Genomic DNA, 26,998 nt, shown 5'->3' on the forward strand with positions numbered 1-26,998 from the left:
GACAAATTTAAATACACCAGAGGTTTTCTCCTCATCCAGTATATTTACCATGGTTTGAAACCCCTCAAATAAGTTGGATAGTCCTAACTAAAGAAAATGCTGAAGTTTAGGAAGAGGAAAGGAGGGGAATCATTTGAACAGAATGTGACAATAAATCTCAAATTTCTGCAGCACATTTTGCCAGTTTGCTTTAGCGTTTTGATAAATGGCTATGATGGGAAGAATTGGTTTCCAACCAAAAGTCATTTCATCTCTACAAGGATGTTGTTTTCAATTCACGTAAATAACACTTCAAATGTCACAACTGTTGAACCAACTTGGATCCAGGGTTATTTGTGTCAGATGTGTTTTTCCTCAGTGAATTTTAGTAAAGATAAAACTTGAGAAAGTAATGGCAGCTAGCCCTCAAAAGTCCTATATAAAATTTGTAGGTTTCAAGAATGTACCTCACAGCTGCAGCACTGGGGCGCAGGCCAAATCAGTGAGTCTCTGTCCTCTGATTCCACAAGGTAATTAAACAGTGTTTGCCTTCTTGCTTGCTAAAGGAGCTATTTTTGTTTGAGAGTTAATTTCTCATGAGGCTTCTACCTTACCAACAGAACTGCAGAAATTCTTTTTCTTTCTGTAGATGAGTTAACAGTAAATAAATGCAGTCAATGAATTTTCTAGATTTGGAAAGATGATTATTTGTTGCTCAACAAAAGCCTACAAACCAATCTAAAAAATCTTCCAGAGGCCCAGAATTTAAAGCCATAATGCAAATCAATTTAACTTCATGCCAAATGAACCTAAACTTAAATAGAAAATTGATAGGCCCATTTTATAAGATGCTTCTAAATATAAATGTATCAGGAATGCAAGCATATTAAGACATCTGGAAAAAATACTTTCTTTTTGCTTATCTATATTCAGTAATGTCTAACGGTAAGTATGTATAACTGGAAATAAGAAGGAAGTTCTTTTTAATTAAAGAAGAAGGTATATATAATTAGTACTTGCTATGGCTATCTATGCAAATAAACTTTGTAGTCAAATACACCTTAACTCCATGATTTTCATATAATTTTCACTATCAGTTTTAATTCCCATAAAATTGCTTTCATTTCTTTCCTTATATAACTGTCTGAGGTAAAACTATCATGAAGACTAAAAAACTCCACTTAATTTCTACTACAAATCTGTTACTGAAAAAAACTGAATTAAGTGATTTTAAGAAGAAAATTTTAAGTTTTAACTCTATCATTTCCTGGTCATGTGACCTTGGAAAAACTCTTACTAAGATCTCTTAGCTGCAGCTCCTGCTGGAAATAACAACTATGACTACTTGGTTTTCATGGGGGTCAGATTCATTGTTGTTCATAAAATATTATAGCTGTACATTATTATATTGCTTCTTCATAGAATCTACATGGCTTTAATTTTCAGAGCACTAGAGTTTATTATTGGGACTATAACAAAAGTAATAGCTAACATTAGTAGACAATTACCATAATTCTGTAAAATTCTAAGTATTTCACATTCTTTATTTCACCTGTTCCCCACAATGATTCAACAGTTAAGTCCTAGTATATCCTCATTTTACAGATGAATAACAGGCTGAAGGAGCTTAAATCATTTATCCAGGGCAGAGTTAGAATTTCAAAAGACGACTGTGATACCAAAGCCTACACTTGTACCAAATTTGCCATATTAGATTTTAGGGGGGAAAAAATAACATACCCTTGGGTATAATATGAAAACCATAAACAACAACAGAAAAAGATCAATAGATTAGACATCATCAAATTATAAAACTTTTATGCCTCAAAGCAGACCATCAAGGAAGTGGAAAAAATAATCCAAAGAATGGGAGAAAATTTTTGCAGATCATATATCCAATAAGAGATCTGTATATAGAATATATAAGGAACTCATAACTCAATCATAAAAAGACAACCCAATTTATAAACGGGCAAAGGATCTGAATGGACATTTCTCCAAAGGAGATATATGAATGCCCAAAAGCATATGAAAAGATGTTCAACTTCATTAGCCATTAAAGAAATGCAAATCAAAACCACAATGAGATTCTACTTCATAACCATCAGAATGGTTATAATCTAAAAGACAGGTAATGGTAAAAACTGACAAAGATGTGGAAAAATGAGCCCCCTCATACCCTGCATTCTAAAATTAGCTATAGTGATAGTTACACATCTCTTAAAAAAACATTGACTTGTATACTTTGAGTTCATTTTTTGGCATGTGAATTATATCTCAAAAAAGCTGGTATTAAGATAAACAAAGCTGGTATAAAGAACTCAACTGTCAGTGTGGATTTTGGAAAGTTTTCCCCAATGTTTGATTTTTCACTCCTAAAAATGGTAAAATGCAAAAATTTATTATGGCGACTTTGACATTCTAAACCCTTTCATATATTAGTGCCTGGGTAGCTGCTACAAGTGATTTAGACTATGCAAAATTCACAGATAGATCCAAGGATTGGCGACATGCAACATGAGATACATATAAATTATTTCCTGAGTCTCAGAAGCAAAGCAATTCATTGCTGCAACTATAGTACTATGAACACAGACAAAGTGAGAATGATGATAGTACACTGAAGAAAGTGAGGAATGAGTGGCATTGGCACAAAAAGACCACTTGGAACAGCTACACTTAATTCATTCACAAGTGCTGGATTTCAGGGACTCAAGCAACTGAGAGATGATAAGCAATGCTTAAAAAAAAAAAAACAGTCAAGACTGTATACTTCAGAAAAGCAGCCTCAGAGTACTGTTTCATGATTTTAGTTTTTTATTCTATCTTGGCATGAAGCCAAAAATAAGAGACCCAAAATTGATTGTAGCTGCAACAACTGGCTAGGAGGATAGGATGATTAACTATCCTATAAAATTGCGGCATCTCCTACGAGTTTACTTTCAGGAGCCCTTTACTAATCTGGAAAGACAAGTGATAACATTGCTCTCTGATTTGTAATTTTTATTTCCATTGGCAAAAAGAAATATATTTGAAACCAAGAAAACAAGGAAGAAGGGAAATGGACTGGCCTTCAGATTTTACAGTAGAAATGCCACTGGATTGCTAGCTGGCATTTGTAAAAATTACAGAGAAACTTGTGCAACTATCAGAACTTCACCACTATTACTGTTGTTTTAGACAATTCCATACTAGCAAACAGTGCAGAGAGGCAATTTCAAGCATGCCCAGTGATAACTGAATGGGAAAGAAGGAAAATGAGTTCTACATCATTTCCTAAGGTAGGAACAAAATACACTTCACATAAAATTCAACATTCAAAAAACAAAGATCATGGCATCTGGTCCCATCACTTTATGGCAAATAGATGGGGAAAAAGTGGAAGCAGTGACATACTTTATTTTCTTGAGCTACCAAAATCACTGCAGATGGTGACTGCAGCCACAAAATAAAAAGATGTTTACTCATGAGAAGAAAATCTATGACAAATCTAAACAGTATTAAAAAGCAGAGACATCTATTTACTGAAAAAGGTCTGTATAGTCAAAGCTATGTTTTCTCTAGTAGTCATGTACGGATGTGAGAGTCAGACCATAAAGAAGGCTGAGCACTGAAGAATTGATGCTTTCGAATTGTGGTGCTAGAGAAGACTCGTGAGAGTTCCTTGAACAGCAAGGAGATCAAACCAGTCAATCCTAAAGGAAATCAACCCTGAATTCACTGGAAGGACTAATGCTGAAGCTCAAGCTCCAATACTTTGGCCACCTGATGCAAAGAGCCAACTCACTGGAAAAGACCTTGATGCTGGGAAAGATTGAGGGCAGGAGAAGGGGGCAAAAGACGACGAGATGATTGAATGGCGTCACCGACTCAATGGACATGAATCTGAGCAAACTCTGGGAGATAGTGAAGGACAGGGAAGCCTGCCATGCTGCAGTCCATGGGGTGGCAAAGAATCGGACATGCCTTAGCGACTGAACATAATATATTGATTTAACTGGTATTTGCTTTATATTAATAATTATCCAACTTATTTTATATTCCCTCCTTTTTTCTAGAACTCTGAATCCATTACTGAACTTCTTTGTTTACCTAATTTGTTCAGATACCATCACTAGGACCCAAAGTAAACACTCTTTAACAGGCTTCTCCATCCTTCAGCAAGTAAAACCCACATCTTTCGGAGGCAGGCTTGTCATTCTAGAATTAATTCAACATCTGGAGTCAAGGCTACTTGATACTTCTCTGCTAAAGTCTTTCTCACAATATGGAGATAACTTTCCTCTTTCGGAGACAGAAATCCTCTGAGAGGCTCTGGGATGTGAAGTCAGGGATCTGTTTGGTATGAGCCGCTATAGGCAAACCACGTGCTAGACTCACGACCTTCCACCTCCAAATTACTTAATGATCCCTTACCATGTGTTAAAAATAAAAAAAATCACCACTTATTAAATCCTCTGTGACGTCTGCTTGCCAGTTATGCCTCAAAGCAGTTTTTTTCCCCAAAAAATTTTTAAATGCACTATAATTCCACCCAACATAGTCTGAGGATGTTTACTTCTTTATTTTGCTTGATAGATGGAACAGCGAAATGGAGGTTGGTGGCAACTTCAGAAATGTTTTAAGATGAAGATGGTTAAGAAGTAATCCTCCAAGGGTAACATTCAAACACGATATATTAGGAAGACAAAGCTGATGGTTTTTAATTTAATCATGATGAAGCTGGTCTCTCTGGTTCCACTTGGAATTCCCTAGCCAGACATATGCTTGGTCAAATTTTAGAATTTTTCTCATTTATCTTAACCTTCTCTTCACTCTAATTTGTTTACGCTGTATGCTCTGCTATACTGTTATCTACTGTTACTTTTAAGAAGGATTCAAAGAGCCATATGGCATTGTATACAGACATCCCAGCTGCAGATGATTTCCCGTCTTCAAACTATGTATGAAATTTGGTCGTTGGTGGCATTTTAACCCTTAATTATCTTCCACTGTTATTATTTTACCCTCTAAAAAACAAATCACAAATTACACATTGAAAGATAAATTTAGCATCTTCATTTCTCCCTGCTTTGGCTAGGTGGGGAGTGTTGTAGATACACTGTATGACTCAGGATTTACCTTTCAGATCTTGTTCCTGAGGTTGTGGAGCAACGCTAATGATATTTTTCATTTGCTTAGAGCCTTGATGTTACTTAGAGGAGAGGCGCACTGACAGTAAAATTCCTAAGAGGTGTAAGGAGAGAACAGTTGCGGCTGAACCCTCACTCATCCCAACTGTGGACCTCAGAAAAACAGAAGCCAGACAAAAGCTGAGAACAGAGACAGCCACTAGTTCAAGGTTTATCATGGAAATAAGACTTTACTGCAAGAGCCTTACTTTAAACACCCTTCACTTAATTTATCTTTCATTTAGGCAATATCTAAGCAAATAAAGACCCACAAAATATCCTGTTACTTTTTCCCCCCAATAGCAAAAAATAGGATAATGGATGACTGAATTAGTAACTGAACCTAATAAACAATTTAACAGTTCAAAACAGTCACCTTTGCAAACAGGTCCTTTAAAATAAAGAGGTTAACACAAATGTTAATAGTTTAGTAAAAATCATTTTATAGGCATTTAAGAATTATTGTGACTTCAAAGTGTCATAATCTTTTGCTCGCAGACACACTTTAGGAAAACGAACTTTAAAATAAACAGCAAGTCAAATTCTCTTCTTTTTAAACTCTGCAGGAGCTCCCAGTGGATGAAACCATTGATAATAAGGTGGCTGTTAATTTTTTAAAGGATTCTCCTATTTCCATAATTTGATACAGTATTTTTTTGTTTTTATTCCAACACCAACCAAACAACAGGTGACACTGAAGAAAAATTAACAGCTATCTCAAAATAAAACCTGACCTCTATTTCCCAAAAATCTCAAATATATTGAAATAATTTCATATGAATTATGTGTGGGAGTGGCTCACATACATAATTCATTTAATTTTCCTCCCATGTGCTGCATTCGCTCCCACACTTCCTCCACCTGAGCTGTTACTATCTATTTGCTTGTCTGCCAATCTATCATGTCTCCAAACTCACTAGACTGTAAGCTCCCCAAGGGCAAACACCTTAGAGATATTTTTTTTTTACGCTATATACCCTGTACCTACTATGAAGTATAGCACATAACTGTCACTCAAATTATTTTTTAATTGTTAAATTTATGTTACCACATTAATGTACATGTCATATATAGCTTTACATCTTCATTGTCTTGTCCAGCGCCTAAGGCAGTGAGTACAAAAGCTGAATGAATTAATGTGTTAACTAATTAATTACTCAAACCTGATATTTATAGCCCATGTTAGGACACTGATATTACTGCAAATGAGTGTTGCCCAGTCATTGCTGCTGCTAAGTCGCTTCAGTCGTGTCCGACTCCGTGCGACCCCACAGACGGCAGCCCACCAGGCTCCCCCATCCCTGGGATTCTCCAGGCAAGAACACTGGAGTGGGTTGCCATTTCCTTCTCCAATGCATGCAAGTGAAAAGGGAAAGTGAAGTCGCTCATGAGGTCCGACTCTTCGCGACCCCATGGACTGCAGCCTACCAGGCTCCTCCACCCATGGGATTTTCCAGGCAAGAGTACTGGAGTGGGGTGCCATTGCCTTCTCCGTGCCCAGTCATTACTCCTGGTCAAATGTATTAAAAATGAAAAAAAAGTGAAAATATGTTTCAATTCAATGATAAAAGCAATGCAAACATGAGGGTGTTGATAGTTTTCCACAGGCCATTCTTTTAATAATAATCCTTTCTGGATCATTACTTAAAGCCAACGATCTTAAAACTTCCAGCCAAACTTATTGAATTCTGCTCAAAAAATGTTTTCATTTTTAACACTCTTCATTACCAAACATTCTAATGTCTGGTCTGGTTTTCATTCTATTTAATCTCAGTGGAGATGTACCAAGACTTCATAAATGGAAAGTCATTCTTCAGTCTACTCAAGAGCAATCAGTCCCTTTTATTCTGACCCTTCTTGACAGTTCCCATATCATATTACTTGACATACTCTGCACTGTCCCTATGTTACTTGTGTTCCACCACAGATGAAAAATTTTACAATATAACCCTCTACATGTATTATACTTTACAGCTTCAGGTTGCTTCTGTATCTCTTTCTGCTCCTGAAGACTGTTACTATTAAGAGTTGAATCCTAACCCCCAGTACTTCATAATGTGACCTTTACAGAGGTGAACACGTTAAATGAGTTCATTAGAGTGGGCCCTAACCCTATATGACTGGTGTCCCTAGAAATAAAAAGGAAATGTGAACACAGAGACAGGCACTCGGGGAGAACGCCACGTGAAGATGAAGGCAGAGATCAAAGTGAGGGATCTACAAGTCAGAGCGTGCCAGCAAATCACCAGAAGCTGGAGAGAGCATGAGAGTCTCTCACAGCCCTAGAGGAAACCACACATGCTGACAACTTGGTATCAGACATCTAGCCTTCACAACTGTGAGACACAGCATTTCTGTTGTCAAAGCCACTCAGTTTTGGGTACTTTGTTAGAGCAACCATAGCAAACTAATACACTGGCTTAAAAGAGTATGATGGTGAGACGGTTAAGTCACAGAGCAAGGATTCCAACAGGTTCTCCTTGACTCCAAAGTCCTTGTTTCTCCCCTTATATACTGCTACTAAGAGTTGACAGTAAAGATAGAGACAAAGTAAAATGTGAGATCATTTTCTAAAAGCATAGGATAGGTGAAAGGAGGACTCAAGGGAAGGTCGTCGATGACAACCAATATGAGGGAAAAACTATTTCCGTGGTTTTCAAACAATGGACCCCAACACCTAGTGTTTCTGTGATACTGCCTGAAGTTCACTAACTTTTGGTTTGAAATGTCAATATTTTAAACTATGTTCTATTATTTTAAAAATAGGAACAGGAAACATCACACATTCCCAAATGTGTTATATGAAAATTTTATCACACTGGATCCATCCAATCATCATCCTGGAGTTCAAGACTAATTCAATTTAGTGTCCACTTTATAGGAAAGCTTCCTCTGAGATCTCTTTGAACCTATTTAAACATGTTACAGTCTGTCACTGGGTATATTCACACTGCATCAGTGAGCATATCACTGCAGACACATGTGAGCTAAGCTCAGTTACAGCCCATCTCTTGACTGTTTAAAGTTATGAATCCAGTCACAGTGACAACTGCATTCACAACACCTTCACCAGCAGGATGTGTGTGTGTTCAGTCGTTTCAGTCATGTCCGACTTTCTGCGACCTTATGGACTGGGGCCCACCAGGCTCCTCTGCCCATGGAATTCTCCAGGCAGGAACACTGGAGGGGGTGCCATGCCCTCCTCCAGGGGATTTTCCTGACCCGGGGATTGAACTCACGTCTGTCTGCATCTCCTGCACTGCAGGCAGATTCGTTAACCAGAGCCATCTAGGAAGCCCACAGGCAGTATGATTTCGAAATATAGTGATGGGCTGAGCTTGGGCAACTTCTTCTTTAATTGCTGTCCTTGGTATGCCAGACAAATTCAGACTAAATATTAACTGTTCTTTTAAAATCAGATCACCGAGAAATCTTTCTCAAGAAATTTCAAGCAAGAAACTAAATTTAAGTTCAAATTCAACCTTGTGGGGTACAAGCAATGCAAATAATCAGCTGAGGTTACAGATGTTGTTATTCAGTCATTAAGTCGTGTCTGACTCTTTGCAACCCCGTGGACTACAGCACACCAGGCTCGACTGTCCTTCACTATCTCTCAGAGTTTGCTTAAATTCATGTCCATTGAAGTCAGTGATACCGTCTAATCATCTCATCCTCGGCCGCCCCTTCTCCTCTTGCCTTCATTCTTTCCCAGCATCAGGGTCTTTTCCAATGAGCCAGCTCTATCTTCCATGATTGCTAAGTTAATAACTACAAGTTATTTCTAGGCCTGATGGCTGACAGGTTTCTTTTGACATCAGTTACAAGAGGCATCTCAGTTTCAGAAGTATAATGTGAAAATCATTAAGTGTACATGACTAAGAAAAGAGCATGCAAATGTTACATAATCATTTCAGCCCTTATTTGGGCACAGGAGGTTAACTATATCTTTGTATTTATGGAGGACTTACTGCCTTTTATTGTCACTTTTATCTGCATACATTGCAACTTCATGGAAGAGTTCATTTGAAGTCTGGATTCACTGATAAAATGTATTTAGAAAAAAAACTATAAAAGAAATTTCCCACTGCACTAGAAAACTCCAAGGTTTATATATACTAAGTGTCAAATATCAAGTTGAAGAACCACCTGACAGGTGACTCTGCCTATTCCTTCAGCCCCAGGAAATAGAACAAGAGGAAACATAAAGAAAGAGATGACAGGAATGATAGACAACCAGGGATTGGTGATGAGAGCAGGACCCCAAAGAGAGTGGGTGGTGGTGAGAGGAACACTGAAGTAATTGAAGCTGGAACTCAGCAGCTTAAGTCGGTAAGGTAAGAAGAGTAGATACAAAAACTCAGCAGAAAGCCTAGGTTTGACACAGTAGAAGAAGACAGGAAGCTAGATTTGGAACATGAAAATGATGAAGTGAGATGATTAGTGAATGATCAGTACTTACATGGAACAAATCAAGATAAAAAGTACAGTCTGGGTCAATTTTATAAAACTGAGCTGTTTCCGTGGAACAACGGTTGGCTACTGACATGATTTTGGCTGACCACATCTTTCACTCTTCAACTGGACATTTAGAATTTTAAAAACCTCATTAACCTGCAACAATACCCTTCCCTCCTCTCTTCATCTCTATCCTCCTCAAGTAGCTTGTCACATAGACCTCTGCAAAACACAATGAGAGGGCATGATTCCAAGAACTGAGTCTAATGCCTTATTTAAATAATATTATTTATAATGTATGTATAGAAATAAATTTCAGAGAAAAGAAAATTAAGAAAACAAACTAAGTGAAATGATATAATTTAATAATTTCATTCGAGATTTCTGGATAGTATAAAATACTGGTCACAAAAGAGTCAGACATGACTTAGTGACAAAACAACAATAACAACAAATATACTCTGCTAGTTAAAAGCAGAGTTCTAGAGATCTAAGTTCATGGCTTGACTTCACAGTAACTAGCTAGGTGACCTTTTATAAAACACTTTAATCTTTATAAACTACATATTTTTAACACTTTGAATATTTCATTGAGATAATACATATAATTTCTGGCACAAAGAAAGTACTTAGTAAACCAGTGGCAAAATTCAAAGATTTTAAGAATTATTTAAGAGAAAACTTTGAATTCTGCACCAAGTTGAATGATATTTCTTGTTAACTTCCGAAAAAATGTGAACTTTCAAAATTCTCCTCCTTGGACCCTAAGGTTACAAAAGAAGAATGTTAGGATACAACTAAAGATTATCATATTAAGTAAGGTAAGTCAGAAAGAAAAAGACAGATACCATATCACTTATATGTGGAATCTAAAATATGACACAAATACACCTAACTACAAAACAGAAACAGACTCATAGACAAAGAGAACAGACTTGTGGTTGCCAAGAGGAAGAAGGGAGGAAGAGGGACTAACTGGGAGTTTGGAGTTGGTAGATGCAAACTATGACATTTAGAATGGATAAACAGCAAGGTCTTAATGTGTAGCACAGGGAACTACACTCAAATCCTGTGATGAACAGTAGTGGAAAATAATATAAAAATAAAGAATGTATATATGTATAACTTTGCTATATAGCAAAGACTAGTACAACACTGTAAATCAACTATACTTCTATATAAAAAAATTTTTTTAAAGAATTTTAAAGAAGTTTAGTGGAGCTGGGAAAAGATGGAATCACCTCCATATCCCACATTTCATAATTATGTGGCAGAATCCTATTTTTCGTCCTCAAACCTGTAGTTTTCATTAAGGTTAATAAGCACTAGTTCAGTCATTTAAACCCACTTTAAGACTGATTTTTTTAAAGACGTGGGTTTTAGTACACAAAAAGAATCACCTGAAATGGAAAAAAAAAAAAAAAAAACAACTATAGTTGACCTCTCCTGAAGATTCTGGATTTAGTTGGTATGGAGTGGTACCTAGGAAACTGCATATTTAATGTAAAATATATTATTTATAGATAGATAGATCTTAATATGTTTTTGAACAGGTGACTGGCAATTTGAGACACACTTATCTAAAGCTATGGAAAGTACTGATATTTATGAAAGGGTTCTAATTTTAAGAGCATAAGTATTTACCTAAATAATTTCTTAATCCTGTTTCTAGCTAGACTTCTTTCTCAACTGAAAAACTAATCTTTGATCAAAGTTTCATTAACAGCAGATTTGGTGGCTCCTTGCTTTTTTTTATAATAACATACATGTCTACTAATCCCAGAATCTGAACCAGACTGTACTCAGCATTAAGGGCGGCTGGAGTGACAGACTGACTCAGGAAAGCCAAGAGTTATGTCCTTACCCTTGGCAGAAACAGAAACTACTGAATCAGCAAAATCTTGTATGAGCGCTCAAAAAGGCTGCCAAGTTACAAGTTAACACCTCAATGGAGCCAAAAACTGTGTTCAAAGACTAAATCCAATACACATTTCTAAATGTAATGATCTTATATTTACACTTCATAGGAAGTATTTTTTAAATACATCACACAAGTCTTGCTGTCAAGGAATTATGTTGTTGACTTTAGAAAAGTTTATTATGTGAACTGATCCTTATTTAGTAATTTTCTAAATCAATAAAAAATTTAGACATTTTATTTTCTGAAAATCCAAATGGGAAGTTTTTTTAAATTTCATATTTATAGGTCAGTTTTTACATTTCCATCAAAAATTAAATTTTAGAAGCACAATAAACTGAATTAGTCAAGGTTTACCCATTCAACAAGTATATTTTAAAGAACCTACTATTCAGCAGGGAGTCAGACAGGTGCTGGGTACCAAAAGACGAATAAGGTAGAGCCTATACATTAAAGGACACATCATAAAAAATATAAGAGAAAGAGAAGTAAAGAAGTAATGGTCACTAGGTTTCTACATGACAAAACTATTCTGAGAAATTATCTAATAGTATCTAATATTAAACTACTATTTCTGTCTTCTGAGAAGTCCATTTTGCATGTCTAAATTCTTCACTTTTTAAATTACTCAGTTATTGAATACACTAATGTTAATTACAAATGAGTCTCGAAATTTTTTTCTGGATCTTTATTTTAAACTAAGTAATTTTAAAGCTGTAAATTTTGAAGCTTATTGCAAAAGAATTTTTTAAAGAAAAATATTTTATGATGTGAGAAAATTATATGAAACTCAAATTTCAGACACCATAAAGTTCTACTGGAACACAGCTATGACCATTTGTTTGCATCCTGTCTGTGGCTGCTTTCCCACAATGGCAGAGACCATGTAGCCCACAACATTGAAAATATTTATATGCTATCTGGCCCTTTACAAAAAAAGTTTGCCAATCCCTGATTGAAAATATAACAATAGATTTTGGCTGGAAAAAAGTACAGCTTTGTTGTTGTTGCTCTATTTTCCAGAGTTTATAGAGATGCTTAAACACGCAAAGAACACTTACTATAAAGTTTCTCCAGTATGCTGCCTCTAAAACAAGGATTGCTAATTCCGGTCAGCAGTGGCTTCATTTTCTTGCTTCTCCCATAACCAATACTGGGCTTCAGTGTCTGGCCTTGAATCTTCTGGAAGCCCAGCTGTCAGCACGTCTAGGATTTTGCCTATTAAGCCTAATTTTCACAGAATGGTCTGGCTGGTAATAGATGCAAAACTCTTAGATCCCTTTTGAAGCTATCAACTTCAGTTAAGAACTTCACTAGGTGTTGGGACTGGGTGTGAAGTTAGGTAGAAGGCAGCTGTACCTCTGCAGACAACACTAAGAAAGAAAGCTGTGTGCTTTAACAGCTCAGAATTTTAACATAAAACAATGGCACATAATCATATGAGAATCTTTTTTTTTTACAGGTTAATAAAATGTCATAATGTTATTGTGCCTCAAATTAGACTTTAAAATATATATTGGAGCCACAGTATTAGCCATGGGCTTTCACATTCTACATTATATATTTCTGTAATTTTGAAATACTTTTTTTGAGTAATGATCAGTGCATTACCTTTTTTTAGTTATATTTTTTTCAGATTACATTCCAGAAAACTGTTTGTCTTTAACACACCAAAAAAACTAGTTCATGATAGTAGGTGTGCTCTTATTTACTCAATCAACGCAGACAATACCTGAAGTCCCAGATTTTTATACCTTCTTAAAGGTCTATGATCACAGAAATCAGCTGTGTAAAAACCACTGTTTAAAGGTGTGCAGTTAAAAAATAAGTAAATAAATAAAGGTGTGCAGTTAGGGTGAGGTGAGGGTACTTCGTATATCCGTGGGTGGCTTTGTAAGGTAAGGTAGTGGGAGAATTCTAAGTAGAATTTAACTGGTGCTGTCCCAAGTATACAACTGCTTGTTTCTGACACAGTCTCAGGTGACTCCAGATCACAATGAAGCCAAAAAAGTGGGCACTTTAAATTCTTCCCTGGACTTCACTGAACAATGTGAAGGAAATATTTACAATGCTTACTGTCATCTCAGATATCCAAATATCTCTTACCTAGAGCTCTAAATCACTTCAATGTTTTCACACAATCACATTACCTGGCCTTGAGCCAAATGCATCGTTTCCTTTTTTATCTTCAAGAGAAAGCTGAGAATCTGCCTAGACCTTCACCTCCGCTCTGAGTTGCCTCCTCAAACTGCATCTCCTCACTCAGCAAGCAGCACCATCACCCACAGCTACCCAAGACAGCAAATCTAGGCAGTATCCTTGATTCTTCTCCTTCACTTTCCACATCTAACCAATTGCCAAACCCATTGATTTTACCTCCTAATGTCTTTCAAATCCATCTCTTTTTCTCTATCCCAATTGATTTCTTTTGCAAACTTGCAACAGCTTTGAACTGGACATGTCACTTTCCTGCTTGAAATCCACAGTTTTTCACTTCCAACATGATAAAGCCCAGACAAAGCTCACCAAGCCCCTTGGATCTGGCCCTTGCCACAGTTTCAGACCCAACTCCCACAAACCTCTATCACACATCTTAGACTCCTGTTACAGGGAGCTTCTTTGACTCCTTTGAAGGTGCCGTGCTAAATCTTACTGTCAGTCTTACACATAGTCTAATGCTCAGTTTTCACATTTTTCCTGACCCATCCCAACCCTTTTTATCTGGATGATCTCGTTTAGGTGTCAACTTAGTCACTCCTGCAGCAAGCCTTCCTTAACCAGTCTAAGACTGGATTGAACGTCCAGGGGACAGCTGCTCTAAGCCACTGAAAATCTGGCTTTGTGAGAACTCATTCAATGAAGACAGCACCAGTTTCTTCCTTGTCCACCTCAACATTCATACTGCCTTGCAGAGAATACAAAAGGTGGTGAATTCATGAAATAAGGCATCCTCCAAGCCGACTTGAATCATAACCTATAGAGAAAGTATTGCTCTGACTCAGTCCTCTGAAGCAACCGAAGGGAGAATTCTCTGATTACAACAGAGCCCAGCTGTCCAGTTTGAGAGCTAAGAATCCTAACCACAAGGACTTAGCAAAAATATTCAAATCTATTTCTTGATCCCATTAGCAAGGTATTAACAAGCAGGTCTTCACACAAGGCAAAGGCTTGGTTACAAAGAGAGAGAAATATTTCATAGATTAGCTAGTCTAAGTATTTAAAAAAATCTGTCCAGGGTTCTGCTGGCTTTGCTTTGACATCTTTTTTTTCAGAATAATGTTCCATTACAGGACTGTTGAATGTCAGCAACCTACAATATCTGTAAGTCTCCACAGATCACCATGGAATTATCATCATCACAAATATTTACTGAACCACTGCATGCAGGAGTCTTGGAATGTTCTGAATACTCTACTAAACAAGTCATAGAAGGCCCTGACATCCAGGACTTTACAATATGAAACAGTCATTGATGTTAAAAGATAGTAATAAGCTAACAGAGCTGCAGAAAGAATAGCAAAGAAGACAAGTCTTGTAACTTGGATACAGCGGTGAAAACAGATAGTTCAGGACCCTGTAAGAATATATTCATTCTTTACATCAAACAAGTTAATTGAATTTCTACAGTTTTCTTGCTACAAGTAGCCTAAACTCTCAGGCTCAATAGCAAAGCCGCTTTGTAAGTCTAATTTTTCTTTCAAACAGCCACAACATAAAATCTTAGGAACTGAAGAGAAGCACCTGAAATAGTAATGTTTTGCTTTGTGATAACCCACTTAACATATTTATAAAGTAAGCCTTCAGTCTGGGTCCCCAAACAACCAGACATCTATCATAATCTGTTTTCCCTTCTTGATCTCATTGCACAGCAGGGATTTTGCTCCAGGGAAGAGCCCTACAAAGATGCGTCTGGAATCAGTGGAATCAAAATTGCCAAAATTGCTACTGAGTCAGAGGTGTTTTTAAAGTTTTGCCGAACAACACACAGCTGCATGCTAAATGATTAACACCCTTCCCTGATGGTTTTGCAATCCTATATTTATATTGTAGCTCTATCACTGAAATTACAGGTTCCTGTGAAGTGACACTAACAACACATTTTTATGTCAGGATCATTTAAGGGCCTTTTTAAACAAGTTTTAACATTTATGCATTGAATATTATCACACTAAGTTCTACTTCTTCCTATGAAACACAAGGGAAAAACCATGATTTCCCCAGTGTATCAGCTGTCTCTAGAGGATATTTTGACTGTCACATCAAACATAAAATATTGATGAAGCAGTTAAGAAAACTGATTCCACTTCTCACTTTAACAAGGAATAGAAAATTACAGTTACACTGTATGTTATGTGTTATGAGTTTTCCCAGAGAGTTAAGTAATAATTTGAACATATAAAAACTATTGGAATACACTTCATAACCAAGGATGAATTTTTTAAACTTGCAAAATGAACTAAAAGAAAATTATATATATATATATATATACACACACACATATATACACACATATATTTTATATAATAAAACATATATAATTTTAGTAATATCATGCAAAAGAAGTACTTCAAGAGTCGAGTCAATCAAAACTGACACATATCCCAAGTTAAAAATCTGTATCATAAGAACATGATTAGCAAAACACAGATGGATAGAAAGGAATTTTAAGGGACTGGTCTTAGGAGACAACCTTTGTCAGTGTTCAGGCAACACTGTTCAAGAGGGAGGGGCCCCTGTCCCCGAAGTGGTATTCCTACAAGAGACAAAGTCAAGAGAATGTATAGGAACCCTGGGCTGTCTTCACTGGACGGTGCTTGCCCACTGATTGACTAAATGAACTTGTGGTATTAAGTGTCCCTTAGCAGCTGTCCATCTCAATCTGAATTGTGCATCTCATATCGGCCTTCTGTTTCACGCAGCTGTTTCTTTACATTTGGATAGTCCAAGCCTCGTCTGAGAGACAAACCTGAGATACTATACGTGTATTGATTAGGACAGGAACAGGCCCTTGTTTGAGTGGACAGCTAGTCTCCTTTGGCAAAATTTCTATAAATTCCCCTGGCTAACTGAAAAAATACTGGTGACTCTGCCATAATTTCAGATTTCCTCTTGCCTTGAAGAAAGTAAATATAAAGTCATTGTGATGGATTTTTTTCAACATATACTATAACTCATATAAGCAAATAGGTGTGGTCCTCTTCAAAACTGTTATCTTTATGGGTCTTTGATTACATATTTATTATAATCATCTTCTGTTGCTCAAAGCACTTACATTTCTCTTCATTAAGAAATGTCTTTAAAGTCTGCAATACATTTTTTGAATAATACCTAAACTTAAGTAGCCCTTGACTGTTAACAAATTATGATTAAACATCTTTATACTTTTTTGAGTCTAACATTGTTTACTTTTTGGTCTTACTTGAGACTCATCTGTGGAATTTATTGGGGTCCCTAAACCCAGTCTTGTAAGAAATTTGTGGCATTGTATACATGGATTCTGCATGTATATTCCTCAAATGTAGATCTAGACTTCTGGTATGAAAACCATGATCAAAATTCAAGTTGTGTCATCTGACGCATGGCTTGATACACAATAACATCTAAAAAGAATATGGGAAAATCAGGGCATAGGAGAAGGGACAGAATAACAAACTGCTAGAAAGTGTAAACTTGACAAATTGCTCAAAAATAAAAAACATAATCTCTCTTGGAAAACATTTGTAAATCAATTGCACTGGTATATAAACTATAAATTCTATGCAAATATTATCACCTCTAGTTTAAAAAACCTTATATTTCATAAAAGCTTTATATTAATGTAACTTGGTCTCCAAGATACAAATAATTTGAATTTTTGCAGTGAAATTCTCTTTTGGATTATGTTTATAATACTGACATTGTAACATTATTATTATTTTATGCATTATGACACTTCAGGTGTCTTTCAAATTTCATACTTGATGTAAAACTCAAGCAAACTTAAGAAAATATTTAAATTTTTCCTAAACTTTATTAGTCTTTCCAATAACAAAATCCAGACAATAAAAGAGATACTTAATATAACCTATAACCCAGCCTATAACAGCTGTACTCTTTTATGACTCTGAAACTGACTGGATCATACTCAAAAAGTTAAATTCTAAGACATTTAACAACATATTACACAAGCATATGACTTTTTTTCCTGTATATCTGGTAGGGCCATGTTAGATGAGATTTTATCTAAATTCTCATCTAGGCCATTCATTGCATATGCAGGTGGATTGTCATAAACTTATTTCAACAAAGATGAATTGAATATTTATATAAACAAGGTACAAAGTAAAGAATGTAAAAATATGGTAATTAATAAGAGTAATAATAGCAGTAAACATTTACTAGGCTAACTACTTTACATGCATTTTCCTAATAAATTAAGCTTCCCTGGTGACTCGGATTGTTAAGAATCCACCTGCAATGCGGGAGACCTGGGTTCAATTCCCGGGTTGGGAAGATCCCCTGGAGAAGGGAACAGCTACCCACTCCAATATTCTTGTCAGGAGAATTCTATGGACAGAGAAGCCTGGCGGGCTACAGCCCACTGGGTTGCAAAGAGTCAGACAAGACTAAGGGACTTTCACACACTTAAGACATCAGTCCTATTAGTCTCCAAGTTTTCAAGGTCAAGTCACACAAAACAGAGATGTTAAGGGACTTGCCTCAGTCACAGAGCTATTAAGTAGCAGGTTGGGGATATAAATGAAAAAACAAAATTGAATCCAAAGCCTTCCAGTATTGTATAATCCAACGCAGAAAACAGTTTCTTGCCCTTCCAGAATAACAACCCAGAAGGAAGTTTATAATCACTGGTGCTTTAGGTGATTGTCAGTTCCTATAAATAGTAGGACCTAAACTTTTTCAAATATACCTATTCTTAGAGCAACTTATTATAAAGTAGTTTGAAGAACAGGATTGAGTATTCTCTTAACAAATTTAGTAGCCTTTATAATATTTACTTTTTAACAAATCCACCTGAGAGCATTTTTAAAACTAAACTGTATAGGGTGATCTGTTTTAAAAACAGAAAATACTTTGATAGACCAACAATGATCTAATTTAAATCAACAATAAGCTAATTTAAAGTTCCTTAGAACTTAGACATAGCCATGAGGTATGCATTCTTCTGAAAACTGATTTTTTTAAACTGCATTTTTTAGACAGAATGGCTTTTAGGTTCTTCAAAGTGCTCTACTAAAATAGCTACAATTTTTGCCAATTAACATTCTGATTTTGTAAATAACAGGAAAACAAATCAACAGATAGTCCCACTTGTGTAGATGGAGTAACATAACAAAAGCTGCTGAAAACACCAACCCCAAAGGCAGATCCAAAGAGTAAAGTCCTTCTCTCCCATCCACAGGGAGGAGCTCTCCTTCAGTGGCCTACGCCCTCTCCTTAGCACCTGAGTTCAGCACTTGCTGCCCATTCAGAGAATAAATATTAAAAAATGTGAAAGCCAAGTTCCTTCCCCACATACACATATGGGCATATTTATTATGTATGTGGCTTTTCTGATCCCTAAGTATGCTGATTCATTGGCTACTTAGGAATTAAGTAATAGCCCATGAGATATGAATATACCTATTCATACAAATATAACAGGAATAAAGTAGATACAGTAGCCAAAGAGCACTTCAAATATGAAATGCTACATCTAATTACACTTTGCCTAAGACTCTGAACTTTTAAATTCTCATTAGATGAAGTTCACAAGATGCACTTGTGTTTTACGGCTCATCACAGGCAAAGTATGCTAAGAGGACAATTGATTAAATGTCAGTGGGTTTAACTTCAGTATCTATTCCCAAGGTTTCACATTTCCATGGTAATTCTGACCCCTCTTTTAAAATTTATAGCTTGTAGAACTGACTTTTTTAAAAAAAAAAAAAAAAAGGTATTTCAAAAGATTTGCTCTCATTCTTAAAATAAAGAATAATGGAATTGTGGCAAATACTTGTTAGATATATTCGGTATCATAACAATAAAAACTTCAAGTACATACTACTCACTTTATACTTCTCCCCTAAAAACGTTCAGAATTCAGTCAACTGAGCACCTATTACATGCAGGCATGGCATCTGTAGATGAACCAAGATTTCTAAGTTTCCAAGGCATGAAGAGGAGGGAAAATAGGGGCCAAATTTAAATATTTGTTACTAACAAGTTTATAATTCACAAATTTCTTAGAAAAATCCAAGAAAACAATTGCATAGCAGCACATTCGGGCCTTAAGAGGATGATTTTCAGTTGCAAGTAGTTAAAACTTCAGTGATAAGCTAAGACTCTATTCAAACAATGAGCTTCAGTTTATTATCTCTTCCTAATGCTTTCTATCATATTCCACAAAATCCTCCTCCTCCATAACAATGAATGATACGGCACCTTTTAAAAAAAAAAGAAAACTAATCCTCTTTTCCCAAAACCCAACCCATACACGCGTCCTCCTCTTTCCTGGGCACGTGTGCTATCCAAAGCTCAACTGGACACCCTCTCACCTGAAAAAAAGTTTGGAGACGACGCTGGCCTTTTCCAGAGGCGACCTCTGCATGGTCTCTGGGGGCACCGAGGTCCCTGCCGGGGCAGGCCGGGCAAGAGCTCCTAGTGCCAAAAGCCCTACTCTTTTCTCTGCCTGCCGCTCGCCCCTTTTTCTTTGCCCTGCTGTGATGTCACTTGCTTCCAGCTCCCCCCACCCACCCCTGCCGCACACACCTCCCCTTCCCTTGCGCTCCTTTCCCCCGCCTCCACTGCCCAGGTTAGAAGCTGGGCGCTGCCCGGCCGGGCCTCAGATCCGCTCTAGCGGCTTTCTCCACCCCGACCGCTGCTTACTTCTTGCCTCCTTCCCTCGCTCGCTTTCCCCACGCCTCCCTCCCTCGCGCGCGCGCTCCTTCCAGGTCGGCGTCCCTACCATCCGGCCGAGCCCGGCCCGCAGGTGGGGGACACCGTCGCGGCCGCTCTCCAGGGCCAGACTCGGCCGCGCGAGGACAGAGGGAGCCGCCGGCAGGAGCAGCAGGCAGTGGCCCGGGGCGCCTCCTGCGCGCCGGGCTCCGCCGAACCCGCCGCACGCCGAGGCCAACTCCCCCGAGCCATCTGCCTCCTCCCTTTTCCCGAGATCCTAGCCGCGTTCGCGTTGCGTTTGCAAGGTGCATTTTGAAAGGGGAACGAAAATCTGTCCCTCCGGTTATCAAAAGACAGCCTCAGAGAGCCGGACGGTTCCGCGACAGCGGCAGCTGTGTTCACCTTAGCGCTTCCTTGGCGAGTCAGAGGGAAGAAGCAAGCTTGTTAGTCTCAGGCTTAGGTGAGTGCCAAGTGTGGTCCCTTAAGAGACGTCCTTACTACAGGTGGAGGCAATTCCTATAAGAAGGTGAGAGGAATTACCGCTTTGTCCACTACCCGCCCAGGATTTGCTCCTTGTCTGCCCTAAATTTTTTCAGTCCAGTTTGCGTTTTTTAAGAAGTCTTTTGTGCGTGTTAGCAATTGTGAGGATGACGAGCGGACAGAATGTAAACTCACCCGCCCTCATACAGAGTTCCAACTCTCGGTCAGCAAAACATCATGACTAATACACTGAGAGGAATCCAGTCTTTGAAGCGAAGGTAGAGCGTTAACTCTGACCTGACTCGTGGAAACGCCATCTTCAACTCTTGAAGGGCATCTCAGCTTTCCCAGGTGTGGGCGCACGAACTTCCCCGAGTTTTTGCTTCGTGGACCGTGTGCCTGTTTGATGGCTTTTAAAGAGCCAACCCTTTAATTCCTGAATCCTGTTGTGTAAAAGCAAGGGCACACCGAGTTTAAATTGAAAAATTCAAATGGAAGTGAAAATTTTGGTCTGATTACAGTTAATGCCTCTACACCTAAAGCAAGGGCATTTACTTATGAATTGGTTATCGCTGATCTGTGGTCACCCAGATACAGTACAAATGAAATTGTGCACTTCTTACTAACAGACAGGAACACGTATTTAAATTAATAAATGGGTTCATCCGGTCTTTATGGCTCCCCTTTGCATTTCCATGTCACCATGTTTTAAATCTTAAAGTGGTTTTATAAACATTTAAATTTTGTTATCCTAAATTTTAACAGTAGATAAAATAACACCAAAGAGATAGGCAAACTGCATAAACACCAGGAGAAAGTAATTCCTAATTCATAATCCCTGCTTCATATCCTGCACCTGTGTTTTCCTCTCTTCAGTATGGCATAGAAATTCAGGCTCTGCCTTCATTATTGACTTTTCCCAGGTATGTGATTGAACTCACTTCATCCACTTCCCCACCTCCCACTCTACTGTTTGCTTTATAACTGCTAATGTAACCCATCAAATGTAATACACACATTTTGAAATGAAGCGGTAGTCAGTTCCTCTTTGTTCTCAAAGAACAAGTGACAATAAAAAGATTAAGAATTAAATTCCAAATAAGATCATAGAAGCTGACCAAGTAATATGACTCAGAGACCCCAAATATTTGTCAATCTCATTCCTCTAGAAAGAATAAATAACTTACTATTTCTTGATTTCTTACTGTTTGCTAGACATCATCTCATGGAAATCTTACCGCAACCATGTAAATAGGTGTTATTCTTCCCAATTTTCAGTAGAGGAAATAGAAAGAAAAGAGAAGTAAATGCCTGTAATGGTAGAGCTAACATTTGAACTCATATCTGCTTTCAAACCGTCACTCCTATCAATGGGTAATACTGCATCTAATCGAATCATCCCTCGTGTATTTATATACTATCACTTACACTGGTGTAACCAGTCTTTCTTCTCGTTAGTTTCATGCAGTCACAATTGCTAGACCTGTTCAAGAATGAGACAAGAAAGCAGAAAGCTGAAAACCAAGGAGCTACTGAAGTTACACACTTTTAATAAATGACATCTAACTATAATATTCCATTTTAAGTATGTGTACACACATGTACATTGGAAGACCCTAGATATTTATCATAAAAGCTTACCTCCCAAATTTGTTCTTGGCATCAGTAAGACATCACCATTGTTCAGAACATTAGCATGGTTAGCTGACATGAACAAATGAATTAACTGAGACATGACTTTTTTTTTTTTTGAGACATGACTTTTAAGGCTTGCATCCCGGTATATACCTAAAGTGGGAATGTAGATTTATCCACCAGGGAATTGTTCAAATATGGCTGAAGGTCATGACTGAATTCCCTAATTGTGTCTTTGAGATATCAAGAATTGGTAGTAAGAAACAGTGAAGCTCTTGTCTCCAAGCTGCTCAAATATCAGCTCACAAAATTATATTTATTGTTATAATAGCTTACATTTGTTAAGCACTTACCATATACATAAGGTGCCATGCTAAATACACAGAATGCTTTGCCTTTTTTAATCCTTATAACACCTTCATGAGATATTACATTTGTCATTATCTATATATTATAGGTGAAGAAACTGGGGTACAAAAAGTTTAGAAATTTTCCCAAGCAAGTTTCACAGTAAATAGTAACAGAAAACTGAGATTTCAACCTAAACCAACTACTCTCTGAGACCAAGCATGTAACCACTACATGTACTTTCCCCACAGAATTTCCTGACGTTTTAAGCAGAACTGATCTTCGGTAGAGAAGATTAGGTGGTCATTTGTATGGTTTCTTTACTGTAAAATACATATAGCATAAAATTTGCTATCTTGAACCATTCTTAAGTGTACATACAGTTCGGTCACACATTCACGTTGTTGTGCAACAGCCACCGCCATCACAGTAATCCTTTTTATCTTGTGAAACTGAAACTCTATACCCATTACACAATAACTCCCATCCTCCCTTCCCCCCTGCTCTAGCAACCACCAGTATACTTTCTTATTTTTATGATTTTGACTCTAAGTACTTCATATAAGTGGAATCATATAGTATTTGTCTTTTTGTGGCTGGCTTATTTCACTTAGCATAATGTCCTCAAGGTTTTTCCATGTTGTAGCATGGTCCAGGATTTCTTTCCTTTTTAAGGCGGAATAATATGGCATTGTACATATATGTCACATTTGGCTTATCCATTCATTTTTTGATGGATGGGTCTTAGCTATTGCGAAAAATGCTGTGAACATGGGCATAATAGTGCGGTATCATTTTCAAGGTCTATTAAAAAGAAGCAAGAAGACAAGAAGGAGAAGGAAAGGAAGTCAACATTTATGTAGTACCTACTATGTGTTCAGCAGTGTGCCACGTGCTTCCTTAAATGATCTCAAGATACGAAAGTTCATGAGATACCCTTCCTCTCGTGTTCCTATTCTACATTATTCACTCTGCCATCCCATGATGGCTGAAGTTTCATCATTAGGTATCACCAGAGTGAAAGTGCACTATAGTTATCCATTATGTTCAATTTAATTTAAGTATGTTCCTCAGATTCTTCCCTGAGAACAGGCTTTAATAGTGATAAGCAGAGCATGACCGTGAGTGCACTAAAACCTGGAAAAGTAGGAGTAAGGCCAAAGTTGGCAAAACAAGAGAGGGGCAAAGTCTTGTCAGCTTCCCAGGCATAGACTGGCTCTACTTATAAATGTATCTAACCTAGAAGAGTAAGCAGCTGAGGCTCTTCCTGCGCCCCTCAGGAAGTGATGCCAACACACACTGAATCTCACAAAGATGTTTCAGACCCAGAGAGAGGTGTCTTGGTACATGACTAAGCCAGATTATCATTTATTTGTTACCACTTCTAACGTTCTGTTTGGTTCTGAAAATCATGTTTATAAACACACATGCACCAATACTTCTGTTTATATCCATACATAACCTTTCTTCCCCACAACCTCCTTGGACACACGAATTGTGTCTTCTGTTTTCCTTTCAACTCATCTCTTATTTAGTAATACTGTGTACAATCAAACAATTTCCTCTAGGGGTTACTGACCTAATAGTTGAAATGTCATTCTAAAGGGGAAATCTGAAGATGGTCAAGAGATGAATCATTGCCATTAATCTCTCAGCAAGCAAGCGCTCAGTGCTAAGGCAGGGATATGGAATTAAAAAGGATCTCCACCCTCCAAAACTCAGAATCTATACATGGTCATCAAAATTCCCTGAAGAGAGAGCAACAGAGTGTAGTGGAAAGAGTTTGGACGTTGAGGCAATAAAGAGCTAGTTTTTCAATCTTGGTACCACTGCTTTCTTAGCTGTGTGGCCTTGGGTAAGTTACTTAACCTTTCTGTGTCTCAGTTCCCTTTTCTGAAAATGAGGTTAATAATACCTACCTCCAAAGGTTGTTGAACGTCTTCAGTGATGGTCTTTCTACCATCTATTGACATTTGGGACTGAATAACTCTTTGATGTGGGGGACTGTCCTGTACATTGCAGGAGGGTTAGCAGCATCTCTAGCTTCTTCTACACCTTAGATGCCAATATCTACCCTTCCCCCAAGTTATGACAACCAAAAGTGTCTCCAGAGATTGCTCAATACTCTCTGGGGGGGGCAAAATTACCCCCACTGAGAGTCACTGGATGAAATTAATTGAAGGGGATGCATACAATAGACATAAAGGGCCTAGAACCTTATAAGGAGTCTATAAACTCTACAGTTTATTGTTATATATCACTAGTGTGATATCAGAAATCAGTGTAGCACTGCATAATAGACTGCGACAAAAAACAGAATAGCCTAAAGGCTTTCAGAATTCCCAGGAACTCTTGGGTTCTCTCATTCCCTCTGAAGTTATTTGCTTATATTCAGATTAGATAAAAGCAGGAAATTGCGATACCCTTCCAACTGTAAGCTAATTTTGATTTAGAGGTGGAACTCTGTTTTTATATTGTGGAACCATTCTTACTCCTTTTGCACTGAAATGACATCTGAAAGCTCAATTTTTCAGTCCCTCTCATTTTCAGCTCATCACTAGTGGTATATTCTTAACAATTGTATCCAGCTGGAGTCTGGCACCCTGAAGGCTCTTCTGTAACTTAAAAGTACTTCCTCGTACTTTTACGGGAAGCCTTGTGTGTGTGTCACTCAGTCATAGCTGACTCTTTGCGACCCAATGGACTGTAGCCTGCTAGGCGCCTCTGTCCATGGGATTCTCCAGGCAAGAATACTGGAGTAGTTTGCTATTTCCTTATCCAACGCGAAGCCTTAAGGATCCTCAATCTGTACAAAGCAGGAGCTTATTAATACCACTAATGAACTGGAACAATTATGAACAATATTCAAAATATAACTTTGTCATGAATGTGAAAGCCAATGAATCTGGGATTTTCTAAAGTTGATTTTTATTAAAAAATCATTATTTTTTATTACTTTTTTAGGTGCTTTTACATTTTTCCTGCTGAAGCTTTTTTAGAAACAAGAGAATTTATAACACCAGATTAAATTTTCATTGATGATATCCATCAATGATTTCACTGATGAAAGCCAGATGTTCTCTGTAAAATTAAAACTGTGGTTTAGTATATTTGAACGCTAAGAAAAATTTTCTTCAGATGAAGTCTATGCCAATCTATGTACTACATAAGAGAGTTTCATTCAGAAAGGCAGGAGAGCACAGTAAGTAGAACAGTAGCTTATTTACTTATTTGTAGCTATTTCCCCCACAACAGATAGTTTATAATTAAAATATGTAAATCAAGAGAATGTTTGAAATAGAAAAATTAGAAGAGAGAGTAGGTGGGAATTTGTTATTGTATCTGGGAACTAAAAGCAATTCTGAATATATTGGCTGTCAAAGCCTAAAAGGTTGTTTATTCTTATAGTCTGATATTTGACAAAAGTCGACATCCACGTTTACCTGGGTGAAAAAAATCCTCCCTCCACCCCAGTCTTGGAAGAGTTTGTCATTCAAAGGCTCACAGAATTATTACTGAATGACATCATGGTCATTATTTTCAGCCATAATTTTTTCCAAAATATCTATTTGATGGTCATTTCTTATACCAATTTGGAGAAGGAAATGGCAACCCACTCCAGTACTCTTGCCTGGAGAATTCCATGAACAGAGGAGCCTGGTGGGCTCCAGTCCATGGGGTCACAAAGAGTCGGACACGACTGAGCAACTATCACTCACTCACTCTTATACCAATTCATAATTAAAGCCAAGGACACAACATGAGGTCACATGAGTTACTCAAGGACACAACATGAGTTAGGACACAACATAAGTTACTCAAGGAAGGCTGTTTAGCCTGGGAAACTAAAATAGAAGAATTCCCAGGTTCAGAGTTTCCTTTCTGTTTCATTTTAATTTACCCTATATAGACAGTCTATGAGATCTTGTTGTTTAAGACACCATGATAGCTACTTATTGATCCACAAGTTCAATGTGATTGGTTAAACTATGGTGATTAATCTGTATGGTCAAAAGGGCGACCAATACCTAGTTCAGTGACTCTGCCTCACTGGCCTCTGTAGCCTGCATCCCTTAGCCTGCATCCCTGTATCTCCTAGAGTGACTGGAACCTCCTTACTTCAAAACCTGTGGAGGGG

General features: G+C 37.5%; 1 protein-coding gene across 3 annotated transcripts in view; it reads right to left on the reverse strand.

Moving 5' to 3' along the window:
- The window catches only part of CFTR (CF transmembrane conductance regulator), a 191,842-nt gene extending 170,965 nt beyond the window's left edge, over positions 1–20,877 (reverse strand). Inside the window, exon 1 of one of the 3 annotated variants that reach the window (XM_043463109.1) lies at positions 20,800–20,877. Coding sequence is in view for 2 of the 3 variants with exons in the window: in XM_043463107.1 (XP_043319042.1) it covers positions 20,468–20,649 (182 nt within the window). In the remaining variant the exon portion in view is untranslated. The other 2 variants (XM_043463107.1, XM_043463108.1) reach the window with 2 other exon arrangements.
- Positions 20,878–26,998: the final 6,121 nt, after the last annotated feature.

Source organism: Cervus canadensis, chromosome 3, assembly GCF_019320065.1.
Source record: "Cervus canadensis isolate Bull #8, Minnesota chromosome 3, ASM1932006v1, whole genome shotgun sequence".
In the NCBI taxonomy this organism is placed as follows: Eukaryota; Metazoa; Chordata; class Mammalia; order Artiodactyla; family Cervidae; genus Cervus; species Cervus canadensis.